Below are 19,507 nucleotides of genomic sequence, written 5' to 3' on the forward strand. Positions count from 1 at the left end.
TATTATAAAACACGAAGTGCCGTTCGTTTCATCACGGAAATATTATTTTATGACGATAAATATTTGAATAAAAAGCCTATCATATTACTAGTTGTCTGTATTACACATCTCGCGACATAGTTATATAAACAAATCACGTGTTCGGTACATGCTTATTAGATGCATGTCAATATATATCTCGTTCGAGGTATTTAAGGAATGCCATCAAATGAAAACCACTTGACGTGTAACCTTCTCCTATCTTTCGCATATCACGATCTCCCTTTACGCATTTCAGACAAAAGAATACATATGTAAGTATACATATGTGGATAATATAGGTTAGGATGACTGACAACGATGAACTTTTCAAACAATGTTAATAATATTCCATCCTAGCGACATATTTCAATAACAACGCTATAACAACAGTAAAATTTATAACTTTGATCGATGATTACGTTTAAACGATGATTATCTCCCAAAAATCGTATAACACGCATCGAGAATAATTCGATTCGAGAAATCAGAATCGGCTGAAGATGGCACCGGCTAAGTGGACGAGATTGAGAGGATGGAAGACTAACAGGCGCGACTTAATGCGAATTATTAAGCGTTTGTAGCTCACGCATCGCGTGTTCTGAGCAAAGATAAAGCAAAGAGGCGCGAGATCGTGTATATGTATATACACCGGAAGGTTGACGCCGCCAGCGGAGCCGATTAATCGGCCTGGGAACCAGTTTGTTGGAAATAAAATCTGCTCGATGGAATTGTTGCTTGACCATAGGACGTCAACGTGCCTTCTTTTAAAAGTGTGGCCTGCAGGGACGCATCGACAGCACCGGCGCGCTTCTTCGGGCGCATCCTCTGCTAGCGTATCACCGCTATCATCGGGGCTTCCCCGATCGTGATGTCATGTGCGTGTCCGATTCTTTGCTTATAAAGCACTTTAAACGGGCCAATTTTTACGTTCAACGTATTTAAAATTTTTGTAAGCTATCTTCTTATCTTGTCAACGTATTTTATTCTTTTTTTTTTTGATATTTTATGTTGGTAATTAATATAATGGCAATAAAAGTCGCGAAAATTTAATTTACATAGATATTAAAAATCGATAATTGATAATAACAAATTTAATTTCAATATAAAAGTAGATGTTAAAATATATTTACAAGTTTTAAATATATTTCTATATGCTTGTATAAAAAATTCTTATGTTACATTATTTTTTTGTGTTCATTTCGCAAATAAGAAATAAATGAGAAAAATAAAAAGGTGAATTTTATTATTTCTTGTGTGTAATAAAAATGGATTGAATAGAGTTATTAAATTTATTTCTTAATTTTTTCGTTATAATCTTTTGAGTTAATCTTTCATTTTATTCATTTTATACGAAAATAATATTCAATGATATTGATATAATATAAGAATATAAAAATATAATATAAGAATACATAATTATTTTGCATTTTTTAATGAATTTAATATCAAAAGTTATAGAATTTAATAATCAATTTATGCCAAATTTATGTAATTTATTTGACTAAAAAAATGTAATATCTGATCTTTATTTGAAAAGAAATTATGAAACATGTTAATAAAAAAAATACAAAAAAATACCTATATTATTACTGATAGATAATGGACACAATTGAAAGTATAAAGGTAAACTTATTGAGCGATATCTACGGACAATAGGTGAAACGATCTATAGAAAATTGTCCTTCAAAGCGAACGTTTCGTCACCATCTCCATACGTATACATATACCTTTCTCTGTACGGAAATGTGATCATACACCTTTATACTCGCGAATATCTCATATGTTTTGCCAATGCTCCGTTTGAAACGCTAAAATAAACGTTTACGCTGCGGAAACTTATATCGTCGCTCTCGTAAAAATATCGCCATAATCTTGTAAGCTGACCACCTATCAAATATACTAGTAAACTCGAACACTTAAACGTTTATTCTTTTAGGTTAGTTTTACACAAGATCTTGCAAAATAGTTTTGTTATAAATTTTCAACTAAATTAATTTAATTATATAAATTATAGAATTATTAACTCTAGTTCAAGAACTCTAATAGAATCTATAGTTGACAATGAAAAAAATTTTCATTACAATAATACGTTTCAAACCCATGATAGAGTGACAATAATTAATTGGCAATTGCATCGAATGAATATTTATGTAAAAGTAATATAATGTATAGAAGAAAATATCAATCAAGCAAATCAATCTGTCTAACACAATCACTGACATATTGGTCGTTTAACTGCATAGTGAGATTACACGAAATATACGACAGTATAGTCGAGACATAATTAACTTTTCAAAAGTTTGACCGGTACACCGTTGCGGCGCCGTGATCGCAATTTTAATGGTTCGTCAAAAATGGTAGAGAATTACAGATCGACAAACTTCGCCATACGTCTCCCAGAGGAAATTATCGAGAATGAAAAGCTCGAACAGTTTCGATGAACAGATCAGATAAATGTAGATCACAAGATTAACAGACAGCACACGATATGTCGTTTTCAATCGGCACTATCTACGAATTAATGTCGCTCTTTTTCCATCTATCGAATCGAACGTTTATCTTCGATGTTAACTTTTACGGAACATGTTGGATATACTTGTTTTTTATTTTAATATTAGTATTTCTTCATTACAAATGAATGAAATCACACTAAGTACCACAACAAAAATTTAGAAATGCTTATAATTCATAAAGGTATTAAGATTTGAATAAATAGTATATTTACTTTCACATTTCATTTGTGAAAATGAAATGAAAAATGAAAATTATATTCGTAATTTATTATTATACGAGTAAAAAATGTAATTATATTTTAAAATAAATTATAAAATAAATCGATTCAATTGTTTATCAAGTTAACAACTTAGTAAAAGAATATTATATAGTAAAATATATTTCCAACAAGAAATCTTAATGATTAATAATTAAAAAGATAACGATAGTTTTTAAAAAAAATAAAAAAAAAACAATTTTTTATATAATTATAATTGTATCGAAACCTATTTAAATTATTCTTTAAACAAAGCATGCTCCTCGAAGAAAATAATGTAAATGTGAAGAAAAGATTCAACTTCTCGAAGATATGAACCGAGATGTTATCGATAATGAACATAACAATCGTATTGTAGAAACTCACCACCAGTTAGCCTGCGCGCCGTTTTGCCACGCGACAAGCAAGAATGGTATGAATAAGAAAATCGTCACAATAGGCCGCATCTTTGATCGCAATTTGATGATTTGATGACTCTGGATCTTTCGTTGATCAATAGAAAAAAAAGAAAAGACAAAATTGTCCGTCGCTTCTGTTTCAGCCACGCATTCTTACGAGAGTCGATATCGATCGAAGAGTCGCATCGACAGTTGATTCCGAGGCTGACAGATCGAGATCGAAAGTTGTCCGTTATCCGATTCGATCTTTATCCGACGTATAATTCCAGAACACGATGACTTTTTTCTTTTTTTTTCTTCCTTTCAATCGTGTTTCCTTTTACATGTTTGTCGTTTCGGATAGATCACTGATCTCGTGACAGGTAGACAAGGACGTGACGAAAGAACGATTTTTTGTTCCAGCATGCACTCTTTTTTTCACACGATAACGCGTTCAGAATCGCGATTTTTAAATTAGATAAAGCGTATAAAACGTTCCACCGACAATGAAAAAATATGGAGAATTTATATTCTACGACAGAAAAGATTGAAGTATGTTCAAGTTTGCAATATGCCTCTCTATATTAGACGCTCGTCTCGAAAATGTGAAGCGAACGCGAATACGACAACACTCCGTGAACGTTCGCCTACGTACTGTGGCTGGTAGTCACGAGGAAAAGGGCAACGGGGTTCTCTCAGTGGGCGGAGCCTGCAGTCACTTGCTAGTACGCGATTGGCTATGTCATGGAAGAACCACCGAGGCTCCACTCGCGTTAATTAAGCATTTCGGCACTCCGTCCCGACTTCGAGATTCGCGTATGAGCTCGCTCGCGATTCGTTCACCAACCACGTATGTTTCTGCAACTTTCATGTAAAATTCTAGAAAGAAAATTAACATGTATATTTACAATAAAGAAATAAAGTGTCGAAACCGTGACAGATTTTTATGATTCTCTTAATAAAGAGTGCAAATTCCATTGTGAAATCGATAAAAATCGATTCAGATCAATAATTTGAAATTTATACGATAATATGAAAGGTTAGTATCAAATGAAAATAACTATACAATTATATGATTTGTAAGAGAATAATTTTCTTTGACACAAGAGATATATATAAAATAAAAAATTTAAATCGAAAATGTTTCGAAATAATTTTTAAAATTACGATATATATTCTACATCATGTGTTTTATATATATATGTATATTTATATGTATATATATATATATGTAACTATAATATATGTAAAGTAGTTATATATATATAACTACTTTTATACATTTTACTTTTTATATATATGTGTGTGTAATTATGTTGAATATAATCTATTGATTACTTTTTATTTCGATTCATTTAAATTAATTATCATTACTCATACATTTATACTCTTATTTAAATAACTTTTATCGAAATTCTTCGTTGAAATGAGCGTATATTAGAAATAAATTAAATATAATATCAGAATAAATGATTTATTGCTATTATTTGCAAATCATATCAATTATAGGACGTCAAACTTTGAATAAAGAAAATAAAAAAAAAAATACTATCATGTATTGAACAGTTTTATCCCGAGTTATACGACAATGTGTTTGATTAAATGGAAGTTCTAATATGAAATAATGAAAATTTAAAAAATTTTGTAATGAATAGATATATATAAGATTCTATAATTAATTTTCTTTGAATTTTTTGTGATTTCATGAAATTTCATAATGATTTAATAATTATTCATAATTTATATTGATTATATTTAATATTAATATTAAAAAATATACAATTTATACAAAAAATATATATATAGAATTTTTTAATAAATATTATTTTTATATAATACTTATCATTTCTTTACAATAGTCTGAACATATTCTTTACAATAGTTTTAATGCTAAAAAAAGATAATTTCCTTATAAATATATACGTTTTAATATTTACAATATTGATACTTTTTTTTCCTTCTCTATCTACCTACGTCAATATTTAAATATTTTATTTTTACAATATTATTTTAAAATATATGATTAATAATCTCAAAATATTATCAATTTTTTCATCAATTTTTAATAATCAATTTCTTTTATTTTTCTTTAACATTTCAATGAAAAATGTCTAGATAATAATTAATTTCAAAATGTTGACATATTGATAATAATTATATTATAATATACATAATTCGTTTTTAAGAAAATATATCAATAATAATTTTTTAACATATAACATCAGTTGATAACAATTAATAAGCACGAACAAGATATAAATGCAGATTTGACTCGATGAGATTTTTTTTTGCCACATTCTACAATATCGATCGCGTAAAAAATAAAATGTTTGATGTGTTTTATGATTTACAATAATAAATATAAGAATTATATTAAATCTAAATACCAAAAACAAACAAAAGAAAAAAATATATATATATAAATAGACGAAAAATAAAATAGACATATTTTATGGTACTTTATGTCACATGTTCTGAAATACCAACCTCGAAAAAGAGTGTTTCTTACGCCATCTAGCAAACTGTAATTTAAGTATGTAAACGAAATCACTTAAAAAGTATTAGATAAATAAAAATTTCTATTTATATGTATCAATAATTTTAAGAATTGAAATGAAAATTCATAACATTATAATAAACTTTTTATTTATTTAAAAAAATAATAATTGAAGTTATAATTATTTTTTAAAATAAAATATATAAAATTATACTTTCGATATTGGTTATATAGTGATGTTATATATTATGTATTATATATTAAATAATGATTTTTTAAGTCTTACCTTGGAAGTTGTTATTACATTGAAGATATCTGATTTATTTCCTTTTTGTATGAAAATAATAATTTATTTTTAAATAAAATTAAAAAAAATTCTCTTTTTATTGCACTTTTATAAACAATATAAATGATAAAAAAAGATTCTAAAAAAACTAACACAAAAAATTAAATCTAAAAATAAAATTTAAATTAAAAAATTATCCAATTAGATATTTTTCATCATCATGATTTGTCTGATGACAAAAATGAAATATTCTTTCTGTTTTTTCTGTTATGAAAGCTAAAAGATTTCTTAAAAAACAAAATATAAATAGAATTGATGAAACATTCATTCGAAAAGAAAAAAATATATTTTTTAATAATATCTTCGATAATAAGTATTTTTATATAATAAATACTAAAAAGAAAAAAATAACAAAAAAGTCTATTCACTTCATATAAACTATGAATAAACCATCTTTTTTATTTTGCAATATTAATAAACTAAAATTTAAAAAAAAACGAATACTTGCAATACTTTGTATTTGCAACGCAATACAAGAAAAAGAAATAGAAAATTCGCGAAAGCATATACTCTTAGATATTTTAACTATTTATCAAAATAAGATGTTTAATAAACAAATTTATACACTCATATTTCATTATATGTAATATTAATAATGAAAAATTGTAACAAAACTTGTCATACAACCATAATTTTAATTGCACTTTGTAACCTATAAACTATAGAAACTTCTTTTAAGTAAAAGAAATATAAGCAATTTATAAATGCAATATTACTATAAAAAATGCAATTATTTATCAACACAACACTGTTTTGAACAATACGAACATTTATCAACGCAATATTAATTTTTAAAGTGAATTTAACACAAAACAAATATTATTTTATAAATAAAGAATTATATATATATTATATATATACCGATGTTATAAATCACGACATTAAAAAAATATGTTAATTTATAATCAAAATAATTAAAAGCAATTATAATACTTTTTAGAACACAATACACTAACACATCCATTTTATTGTAATTTAAAACTCAAGATTTGTAAACGCAATTCTAACGTAATTTGCAACTAACGTAAAATCGCGATGTCTATGATGATTGGATCTTGACATTCAAATTGGTGAAATATAATATTTACTAGATATCATTAAAATAATAGCATAATGATGTAACAATTTTTTAGAACTAAAAATAATTTAAAAAATAAGAAACCATTTTTCAAATAAATCGTAAATTAATAAATAAATCGATAAATAATCTATAAATAAGTCAATAAATAAATTAATTAATAAAAAAAATATAGAAATGGAATAAATAATTAATAAATTAAAAATTAATAATACATAAATAAATTAATAATAATATATTATATTTTTAATTAAAATATATAATGCAAAATTAATTTTTTGTGCGATTTTGATTATAAAATTGACTTACGACGTTAACCAATCAGAAAGTCTCTACGTAAACTGTGGCGGGCAACGTTAGTCTTCTGTGGAAAATCATCATGACGGGCTACGTGATCGTGATTTTGGTGATTTGACTATGTTGTAAATAATTTTATTCGTATTTTGTTATCGAATTTACAAATTATTATCAGTCTCGTTTATTTAGTAATCTATTTATCACTGTAATGATAAAATTAATTAGTATTTTGAGTTTTTTGTCGGTCGTTATATTAGGTTATCGATAGTTTGTGTTTCATTAAATTGAAATTTGAATTTATTTATTCTTTCATCCTAATATAATTTTTTTATACATTTGTTTTATCCTTTTTTTATAGATTAATTTTAATTTTCATTTGAGCAAATAATTATTCGATTATCGGGATAGTTTCGAAATATAATTTGTAACATGTACATACCATAGCGACTTTTAGCTGATGATTTTGATATTTTATTTGTTTTAACAGAAATAGATTTATTTAAAATAAGTTTCTATAGTCTTTTCATACTAAAAAAAAGTGTATAAGATCAATTTTATTTTCTTAAATTAAATTATATTACTAATATATATAATTGCGTTTTACATATAAATACATTTATCTCTAATATTTATATATTTTTTTCTCTTTTTCGTCCAATGTTATACTCGAGACTGATGACATTTTTTCGTAATATAACTTTTCCAAGAAATTGTGAGTTCACGTTTGTGTCATATTCGATATGTTTCGATTTGTCGCTAAATTGACAAGCACTTCTTTCTATTCGTGATTCGAAAATCGAAATTGTGATGCGTCACATTGATAGACTATCGATATTTATGGTAAATAACAGTTTCATTTTTTACTGCATAGTATATACATATTTCTTTTCACAATTATATTCATAATTATTATCATTTATACATTATTAAATCAATATGCTATATAATTGACTATCTTTCGAGAGCTAAATTATTCGCTTTTTTTAAATCATTTATTATAATTATATTTATATATTATAATTATATATATATTTTTTTTATAATTAATTTTTTTATAATTAACTAATTATAATTAATTAATTAACTTATTCCAGTTAACTTATGACATTTTAAGATAGGATTTGTATTTGATTATAATAATTGTGTTTGATAATAATGTGATCAATTAATTTTATATATTTTATGCATTTATTTGAATATTTTTATTTGTAGATTAGCTAATTAGTCAATTTTGAAAGTAAGAAAAGTTTCAATATGGATCTTATATTTTTAAAAAGAAGTTTGATGTTTTGTATCGTATATATTTACTCTATTCAATCATTTTTATATGATATATTTTATCATTTCAATAATATTTATACTTTTATAATGAACATTTATCATATTTTTGTTTAAATAATAATTATATTTTATAAAATTTTACAAAATCTTTATTCATAAAAAATTGATAATTAGTCCATAGTTTCAAAAAAACGAACAAATTGTCTAATAATATCTGAAACAAATCAATTTGGTAAAAAAAAAAAAAAAACTATGGAAAGAATATTTTGCTTTTTTTCTATAAATTTCCTTCTCTCCCATAATACAGTTTTATTTTCACAGAATTTTTGTGATTGTGCAATATGGTCGATAGATTTAACATTTGTTTTGTGTTAGATTTTAATATTTTATTTTTTAATATTTTAGAGCATATGACTCTAATTAAATTTATTATCGCGAAATTAGAATCAGAGTTTGTTTGCTAAAATAGATAGATATATTAGTAATTATTTCGTTTTTTTTTTTTATATAATTATTTTCGGTACAGAGTAAAATCAATTTTTCAAAAGAATAAAATAGTTCCTTAGAGATGATTATTCTTATATATTTTCTATTATAAATATATTATTATTATTATTATTATTATTATTTATTTCAACTTTTTTAAATAATCAGTGTTTAAATTATGCTTTTTTATATTTTGTTACAGTTTCCATGTTTGATGACTCTTTGCAATGGCATAGATCACGATAGTAAAAATTCTTTATATCTATTAGATTGGTAAGTCGCATATATTTATGTTTCTTCAATTCAATTCAATGTTGTTGTTCAATTCAAAATGTTTCTTTATTATTCAATCATGGTTTAGAATGAAAAATCCAAATTTCAGGCTATAAAAATTCAGGAATTGTGTCATTTTGCCTATAATATTTCATATAATTTAATTTAATATTTTAAATCAAATTTAATATTTTAATAAATTAAAATAAATTAAATTTGATAGTTTAAATAAAATAAATTAAATTTGATAGTTTAATTGTTTAAAATATTCACGATTAATCTTATTAGAATTTTCAACGACAATTTATATGCGATATTACAATTTTTATTTTCAAATTACGACAATGTCTAATCAAATTTCGCATTATTTTAATAATTTAATTGGCTTAAAGGATATAATTTATTGATAATAATTATTTATAATTAAAATTAAATTAAAATATATATATATATATATGTTTTTATATTTGATGCAATGATTGCTAGTCATCATCAATCGATTTCAGGAAAATAGTACGTACAAATAGTAAATCAAGCAAATATCGAAGGAATTCTTTTTAGGGATGTTTTTATGTCAGGTATTACGTATGAAAATCATGAATGTGTTGGTGTATTTGTTTTGTCATTTTTGAATATAAAATTAGGTAGGATAACTAATGTGTAATTATAATAGGACAGATTGTCACAGTTTCTAATCGAATAGAAACTTATTTTCACGTGGCCATTTGTTTCAAAAAATAAAATTTGAAAAATTGGATGAAGCTGAAACAAATTGATTTTTCGAATTCTAATATTTAGATTCAGTTATCATGAGCGATTTTGCATCAGTGTTGCGAAATAATATATCTATGTAGGATTATATATTAAGATACAATTTTATTTTTATTTTCACATTTTAACTTGTCATCGATTTTTCTTAGAATTTCTTTTGCTGTTTATTTTGCACAATAATTAAACGATTATTTGAACGTTTTCAAATCTACATCAAAAGAAAGATTTATCATTAATTTTAAATAATTGTTTTTATAAAGGAATATTGATGAATAGAACCGTAGATAGCATGAATACCCAATTCAGCAACCTATATGTGATGATATCTGCAAAATCATTATTATTTATTATACAATTTATAATCATATCCGTAATACAATTATAAATTTTATAACAAATAATATAAGTTAATTGACTGCGCTCACGATTGCAACAATTAATTTTTTACGTATTAAAATTTATTAAATATTGATTTTTAAAAATTATGATATATCTAATACTTAGCAATAATCTATACAGCAAATGTAGACAAACAAAATAAATAGGAGAGCAGAAATAAGGTAAAAGTATTGATATTAACGCCATCTATAAAATGGCACAAATGAAACATATAATAAGAATCAATCAATATATATTCATATACTATGTAATAAAGAATATTACTTGATATAAAAATATTATTTTTTGTGTGCATTTTCATGTATTGCTGAGGAAATGGAATTATGTATGTTGCATATTTAATATATAAATTATAGAATAGAATTATTATAATTTTTTTTGACATCATAATCTTTGTAATTTTTTAAATAATTTGTTATTTATCTCTTTTTTATATCTATTCCGTTACAAAATTCTTCCGTTATAAAATATTATATCTATTTTATTTTTTTTCTGTGATTCATAGAATGATTCTTTTTCCAACTATGTTACATGCTAGCTACTATATCGATAATAGTACAAGTAGCTAACTATAATAAACTTGCAATGATTATTTTAATATGAAATATTTTATATTATATTTTTCATATTATCAGTAATATAATATATCAATATTATGCTAATTTAATATAATAGTCTATAATAATATAATTATATAATTTGTTAAATTTATTGATTTTATAAAAAATTTGTACTATTAACTATATAAATATCTAGTCTATGCCTTTATCTCTGTGATACCATCAGTTGATATTAATGATATCTTAATTTAAAATAAAAAATAAATAATAACTTCTCAATAATTAAAAAATATAAGGAATAAAGACAAATAATTACTAATATATATTATTTTTAACAAAAGAGTTTTATTTTTCATGGAAACGAAAAAATGAGTTTTATGTATACTTAATCTTTGAACAAGTATAATTAGACTATAATTATGTAGTTTTTATATTATAATCATGATATATAATATGTAATAATAAAAATTACATAAATATACAAAGGCACATGTACCTGTAATTTTTGATTATATCACAAATGTTTATCTTGATTTTTATTGCTTGAATCAGAGATTTTAAATCATGTATGACTAAATGATCATACTATTTTATATACAAAAGTAGAGATATGATTTTCTTGATATTAAAGCAATTTTTATAATCACACAGATGTGAATTCTGTTTGACGTTGTGAAGGATTATAATATAAACCAGCCATAGATTCTTGTAAAGCTCTTAAACATGCAACATGTGCTTTAAATCCACCTGCTCTTTCTGATGAAGACTCAGCACGTACATGAGAAACATATCCACGAGCTTGTAATTCTCTCCAACTAGGTGGTGCTGGACCATCCGTTACTTGTTTGATAGGTGTATAAGTGTATAGAGGTCCTTCTTCGATCTTTGGTATAGGCAAATAATTCTGACCTCCTTGATTGCTAAATTTAATTCCTGTACTAAATTGTGTTGCTTTAGCAGGTGCTGCTTTTGTTTCCTTCCTAGATGCTTGTATAACAGAGGCAAATGTTTCTACAATATTTTTTGCATTTCCTTCTGAAAATGTAAGCTCATCTATCAATGCTTCTTTCTCACGGATCTTTTTTCTTTTAGCTTCTATTTCTTCTTTAGCTATTTCTAATCTTCTCTCTTCTTCTTTCTGTTTCTCCAATTCTATCATTTCTTCCAATTCATATTCACTTCTACCAAGCTTAGATTTACTTTTTGTTATTTGATCTTTATTGTCTTTTTTGTACTGTTCTATTTTCTTATTTGTTTCTATTACATCAATATTGTTAGCCAAGTTATATATTAGTGTTTCAATTTCTTCTAAATAATCATTGTATTCTCTTAGTGTTGCAAAGTCTTCTTCTTTTTTGTTGAAATCTCTAAGAATTCTTTTTCTTATATTTACTTCCTTTTCTACCATAGGATCTTCAAATAATTGTACACGAAAATTTGCTCTTCTCAGAGGAATTTTACATTCAGGACATGATCCAGAGCCTAAGAAATTATGAAATAAAGATTTAATGAAGGACTTAAGAATTAACGAATTTTTTTTAGCAAGCAACATAAAGAAACTAACCTTTCAAAAATAACAAATTGACACAACTTTCACATAATGTGTGACCACAAACATTTACCATCATTTTCAATGATGGATTCCGATATTTAGTAGTTTTGCATCTTGGGCATGCTTGATCATCCATTTTTGCGAGGTATTAGAAACAAATATGTATTTAAACTTATAGGAACCACCGTTTACTTTCACAGAACAATTAACTGGTGAAAGAATCGAAAATTTTACATTACGATGTATGACATGACTTTAATATAAATTCAAATTAATTGAATCATTCCATATAGTTAAACAATGAAAATATAGTAACATTTTTACATTTCGAAAACATAGTAAACTATTCGTAACATCATTGTTCCGAAACATAACCTATAACTAAAATTTCACATATTGTCATGTAGCTTGAAGTTTGAAACTCGAACAGTAATCGATATTATAATATCGAATATGAAATATGTATTATTGAATTCGATAGTGTTAAAAATATTCATTATATATAAATATCTTATTAATTTATAATACTCTTATAAATTAATCACTTATAATTTTTCCAATTAATTATAAAATAATATTACAATTTAACAAAGAATTTATAATATAATTTTATTATAATTATAAGTAATATTTCATTTCATTTTATAAGGAATGTTAAATTGAATAATTTTAATTTTATTTCTAAAGAATTTATTATATATTTTCATTTATCTTAAACGTTTAAAATACAAATAAATTAGAAAATAAACTTATTATAGAAATGTATATTGTATATTTTATCTTTGAATGAAAATATGCTTTTTCTATAGTTTTCGATTATGCATGTTTACGTGATTATCGAATCAAAAAAAAAAGAAAAAAGAAATCTCTGAGAAAAAAACTCAAGTCAAATCTCTTGATACCAAGCCGTACGTCTTTTGTGCGTTTCACTTCTAACGATTTAGGGCATCGATTTCTTTTTCAATTCCATCGTGTAAATTGTACATTAAAAAGCAGCAAGAAAGAGATGCGATGCATGTCCATTATACTCGAAAGAACAAAAGGGGTGGTATGCTTTGCTGCCTCGCAAAGTTCTCCTTATTTCTTCCTCCAATGGTTGATACTATGAACGCTCATTATTCAATCCTTTTCGTAAAACCATCTTGACGTTCAGTGAAAAATGTGCAATGACATTTCTTAAGTAAACAAAGATATTACATTCGTAACGCTAACGTGAAACACCCGAGATTAATCAGAATCATATTTCAAAGAAGATTTCCTAAAATAAACATATTATTCCATTGTTTTTAGAAAAACTCGAATAACGGCAAATTTTATAAAAATTTACGCATAATGTATTTTAAATTCAAAAGTAATGATTCAAATTTAAATCTAAAACATTAAATGTAATGCTAAAAATTTATTTCTTAAAATTATTCTAATAAACTGTTGTTCGGAAGAATTATATAAATGACAAATACTTAAATTAAAAATTTTTATACAAAGGCCTTATAGCAATATATAACATGCGATAATCCGGTCCGAATAATAATCCCAACGATCGAAAATCGGTTCAGGAAACATCCTCGTTTTGTTTACTATCTTTTATACGGGCCACGATCGAAACGATAAGCTCGATCTAGTCCGTTTACGTGGAAAACGATGCGAAAGAGTAACTCCGGTCTCATTTTTTTTTCTCTCTCTTTCTCTCTCTCTCTCTTTTATTCTCTCTCACTCCGCGCTTCGCTGCATGAAATTTGTTAAAGTGTGTTGGTGTGACACGTGTACGACAATGACGACGACGAGGACGACGATCGAGCCGACATGGAATTCGATTCTTGACTAGAGGATGCTGCACGCTCGCTTCATACAGTTGTGTGCGTGCTCGTAATAGAACTAAAGTGATACGCTTGCGCCGGACGATGTCTACCCCATCTTCTCGTTGACTTCGGGTGAGGGAAAGCGGGGCGTGTGCAAGGACAGATGGCAGGGCGTCTCTCCCGGGCCGTGTCGCATGCACTGTCAGTTTTGCTCGGATTCTCGTACACGAGTTTTATCGCGCTCTTTTGCACTCGTCACGATTCTCATTGAACGCAGGAAAATTCGCAAAGATCGCGCATACGCTCCACACCTTTTTTTTTCCACTCGCGTGTATATAACACGATCCTTGAATCACGCGAATTAAATTTATCCGTTTCGTTCTGTCGGTTAAATAGTTCGGACAGAGCACGAGATTACCTTTCGATGTCGTTCGTCAACCGTCGCTGTGACAGAAGGATGATAATTGTTGAAAATTGTTTAATTGTATAGTAAAATATATTTTAAAAGAAATAAGATATTCTATTTGGTGAAATGAATATTTTTATACGTTGGTGGGTTTTAAAGAATACGAAGAAATAAATACAACAAAGAAAGGAATTGTCGGTTGTTCATCTATACCATTGGTCAATTAAGCAGTTCACGGATAAAGATATGCTCTAGCGGGAAGACAGAGAGAGGCAGTAGTGTCGCGGTGGAGGAAGAGAAAAGGACAATTATGGGAAAGAAGTATCGGGGACAATTTCTATGCATGTCAATGCGTAGATCCCGAATAGCAGAGACATAATGGCGACAACGAGTGAAAAAACAATGGAAAATCAGATGCTTATCGATTCATTCGATATTTTTCTTTTGCGATTTTGATTTCTTCGCGCTTTTGTCCGCGAGATGCTGTATCGAACGTTTAATTCCGGATTATTACGCCATACTAAGGAAAAATTAACGCGCCGCGAATGGAAAATAATTGATAAATGAAAGTCGGGAAGAGCAATCGTGGAGAACACGAAAAATCCTTTGTCTTTCATATCCCTCCCCTTTTCCTATCTCCTCATCCCATCAGTTAAAACTAGAAACTGTTGTGGCTTTTTTCAAAAAACGCGACGATTATATCGAGCGACATCGTGGATCGACTATGAGAGAGAGAAATAAAAAATGAAGGGTTTATTTTTTACCCTGAGTCTATTGTTTTCGGGTAAGTGGAAATTCATTAGTCACGTGTTTAATGATTCAGGGCGGATTGTTTTTTGAATTGTTCGTGTAATCCTCGGATTCAAACAATGTAACTTTTAAAACGGTTTAATGGAATTTTTCCCTTGAAAAAAAATTTCCTTTTGAAAATTATTTAAAAGGAATAACAAAAAAGAAATTTTTCATGCATATATATATATATATATATATATATATATATATATGTATATACTGTCAATCCGAGATATAAAATAGACGTACGAAGTATATCATTTCGCGAATATGATTATGAATCCCGGTATATAACCAAGACAGGAAAACGATAATAATATTGTGAACATTTGTTATAATAACGCGGATACTGTGGCGCGATATATTTTTCTATGGGGATACATATAAAGAAAGAAAAGTGACGGTTATCGACGATAGTTCACTGCCACGTATTATGAGATAAACTAGTTTTTGAAACTGTTACGTTCAAAGTTTAGCACCTACTTTAATACTTTATGACGAAGTATAGCAAGGTCTATGTTCGAGCATCTAGCAGAATATACATATATATATACCTAATATATACATATATGTCGTCTTTTACCACTTGCCACTTCAGAACACATTAAAATGATTTCTTGCCACTTCCGGTTGTAAATAGTGCACGCCCCTTCTGGCGCGCACAAGAGTTTCACGGTAAACATGAGGAGTTAACAAAATTCCGATAACGAACGACGAAACGTGGTGAGCATTTTTTCTTTTCTTCATCCGCCTCGTGGTTTCCGCCGTTAAAGCGGCTCGCTGTGCGGCGAAATACGGGAAATAATCTTTCGGGTCAAAGAACAATCCACCGCAATCTGGAGATTGAAACGAGCTCACTGAAAGCTGCTTTCTGTGTTGTATATGTACATGTGTTCGTGCGTTTTGTTTTTTTTTGTTCTGTGTGTATTTTTTCTTAAAGTGCAAGGACTCGCCCGGGCTACATCTGATCACGAAATGCACGAGAATCTGAATCCACCAGATCCATTCGACCGTGGACCTTACTTCGACGTCTCGGCATCAAAGAACGTCACCGCATTGGTTGGCAAAACGGCCACTCTAAACTGTCGAGTACGGAATCTGGGTGATCGTACGGTAGGTAACGAATCAGTGCGAGGATGCTAGTCACGTGACTCGTGTTGGCGGACGATAATTTTATTGGCTGTCAATATTCAATAATTGACTGTAATTTTTCTCGTAATTACTTTCGCTCGGGAATGTTAATGAGATAGACACAACAAAACAAACACGCGAGTACGACGCAATCAGCGTCGTTTAATAAAAACACAAGAAAATTAATGCAATAGAACGGAAATAAATAAATCAGAATAAATTCTACTTAATGGAACGGAGATTACAATTTAAGTTCGTCCATTAAAACATTATTCGCGTAATGTTTCGAAGTTGGAAATTGCAATATCGATGGAAAATTTCTTATTTTTTCTTATCCTTTGTTTTACCTCTACGATTTTACTATTTACTGGAGGAATTTAAGTAAAACAGAAAGTTTTGCTTTTTTACAATACGCACAGTCGAGCAGTTTTTATTTCGCGCGTTACAACTTTCCTCTTTCCCCTGTAACCCTGCCTCTCGTTTCTTGTTTTCCCTTTAGCGTTTTTTTCGAGAAGCATCGATAACTCTGCACACAGTACTTTGTTTTTAGAAGGAGCGCCTTTTTTTTTTTTAATTTTCTATTTTTTATTTTTCCCTTTGGTGTCCGAACTTTTTCCTTGAAAAAAGAAAAAATCACTATATTAAAGAATCACCGTAACACTAAATATACAAATATATAGAAAGATCACATCATATGTCGCATGGTAAATGCATGTATCACAGTTCCATCAAATTTCTTATGAACACCAGGGCATAATTTATTGTGTGCTCTTTTTTAAATTCTGTCATTGCATGGAGGTACTTAAATATTCAACGTTATAATTCCTATTCAACCTATCTTCTTTAATCAGCTTTAATTGCAAGTAATGCTTTAAGCTCTGCGTGAATTTTAAATGGCTCCTCATTGGTGCAGAACGTTAGCAGCCTTGAGTAAATGTGATTTATAAAAGCCATATTGGCTCTTCATCCGTATGTATATGTGTGATATAAGCCTGGTTATCCATCGTGTCTTTCTCATTAATATCCCTTTGTACGACGACGACGTGCACTACCGATTATCGGCACGTCCTAAATACTAATTTGTAGCACACTTAAAAGAACACGCGAGCGCAGAAGCGTTAAAGAAAGGCAGTTTAACGAGGCAGAATAACACAAATCGCATTAAACTATCAGCATGTAATGATGGCCGTCGAAGGTTTGATGAGCACGATGGTTTTGCCGGACTCGATGACTACAGAGTGTTCAACGAATGATGTATATTCAACGGTTCTCGTACACGTGGCATATATACAGGGTGATTCGCGAAGTGAAGTGTTACGAATTGTATTATTTTTGGAAATTATATTCATTTTTTTTTTTTTTTTTATATTTCAATGGAATAAGAAAGTTGGTTATTTGAAATTCAAAAGATTTTTCTGTGACTACAAAGAGGAATAAGAAAATCGCCCTCGTGTTTTTTAAATGAAATGGCATATTAAAACTGTAATAATATTTGCTTGAAGCATTTTTCGTTATTCTGCATAATTAAAAATTGTGATAAAAGGAAAATTTAAAAGGAGTTAAAAAATCTAAAGAAAACGTAATTAAAGTAGACTTATTTTGAAATTTATTTTATTAGGTAAAATAGTACATTCTACATCACGATAATTTCTGATATTATTCTCTATCAATTAATATTTCTTAAGTTACAAACATTTCGTATTTTTAAATTCTTTCATTGTCAATGAATATGTTAACAAATGAACATTTACTTTGAACACATAATAAAATAAATTTCATCTCAAAATAAATTTATTTTAATTAATCTGACGTCTTAATTTCTTTAGATTTTAATTTCATTGTAACTGGTTAATTACACAGAATAATACTTCAAGCAAATATTTTTGTAATAATTCTTAATAATCTTAATAAATAGGAATTAACATTCATTTCATTTAAAAAAAAAAAAAATGAATACAGGCTTTCTGTTCTCCTTTGTTGTTATTACAGAGAAATGTTTCGTATCTCAAATAATTAATCTTTTCGTATCATTGAAAAAAAAAATGACTCGATGATTTCCTTGGAAAATGATTTGCAAGGTTTCATGCGGATTATTATATATGCGTACAATCGCAACCAACATATGTGCATCGCATAAATGTGACACACACAGGCAAAAAGTTTGTCACTCAGCGGATAACGTTAATAATTATTTAGTCGACAACAATCGGTGTGTCCGACCGATGCAAATTGATGTTTGCGAACATATCAGAACGCGTTACAGGAGCATTAATTACAATTATCTATGCTGCCGTTGTCCTGGCAACATCACATTTCTTGCGGTGTCTGTGTAATATGTACAAATGATATACAATGCGTATCATTGACGTAGAATCCGCAGTTTTTACGTGTCGAGTGAAATTATCAACAGAAATCAGAAGATACGTTTTACGATTTTTTAAACATATAACGAGAAAAACACGGTACAACAAATCCCTATTGTCTACTTTTTCTTCCTTCTCCCTCTTTGTTGTTCTAATTAATATGGAATTGTTGTATTAGCTGATGTTTAAATAAAAATGTCGATGCATGGAAGAGTCGAGAAATAATTGGTATACATTTATATAAGCTATATTATATATACATGTCGACAGCCAAAGAGATTATTATTTAAATATATATATATATATAT

The 19,507-nt window shown here is 27.5% G+C and overlaps 3 protein-coding genes across 4 annotated transcripts in view; 1 reads left to right on the forward strand and 2 right to left on the reverse strand.

Moving 5' to 3' along the window:
- The window catches only part of LOC102675841 (protein Wnt-1-like), a 63,226-nt gene extending 59,989 nt beyond the window's left edge, over positions 1 to 3,237 (reverse strand). The window contains exon 1 of the mRNA XM_006624531.2: positions 3,158 to 3,237. Within this exon, the coding sequence (XP_006624594.1) occupies positions 3,158 to 3,237 (80 nt within the window). The remainder of the gene's footprint in view (positions 1 to 3,157) is intronic.
- A 4,868-nt stretch (positions 3,238 to 8,105) lies between these two features.
- The window catches only part of LOC102676577 (lachesin-like), a 57,441-nt gene continuing 46,039 nt past the window's right edge, over positions 8,106 to 19,507 (forward strand). Inside the window, exons 1-3 of one of the 2 annotated variants that reach the window (XM_031514598.1) lie at positions 8,106 to 8,226; positions 9,356 to 9,426; positions 16,646 to 16,818. In XM_031514598.1, coding sequence (XP_031370458.1) covers positions 16,681 to 16,818 — 138 coding nt within the window. In that variant the 5' untranslated portion in view covers positions 8,106 to 8,226; positions 9,356 to 9,426; positions 16,646 to 16,680. Of the gene's footprint in view, positions 8,227 to 9,355; positions 9,427 to 14,163; positions 15,698 to 16,645; positions 16,819 to 19,507 lie in introns of those variants that run through there. The other variant, XM_006624537.2, reaches the window with a different exon arrangement.
- Positions 11,789 to 13,107, reverse strand: LOC102676075 (CDK-activating kinase assembly factor MAT1). The gene is made up of 2 exons (XM_006624533.2): positions 12,721 to 13,107; positions 11,789 to 12,638 (listed from the first exon to the last, which is right to left on the reverse strand). The coding sequence occupies exons 1-2, from the start codon at positions 12,842 to 12,844 to the stop codon at positions 11,800 to 11,802; spliced, it is 963 nt and encodes a 320-aa protein (XP_006624596.1). The 5' UTR covers positions 12,845 to 13,107; the 3' UTR covers positions 11,789 to 11,799.

The sequence above is a fragment of the Apis dorsata genome, unplaced genomic scaffold (genome assembly GCF_000469605.1).
Source record: "Apis dorsata unplaced genomic scaffold, Apis dorsata 1.3 scaffold_1085, whole genome shotgun sequence".
Classification (NCBI taxonomy): domain Eukaryota; kingdom Metazoa; phylum Arthropoda; class Insecta; order Hymenoptera; family Apidae; genus Apis; species Apis dorsata.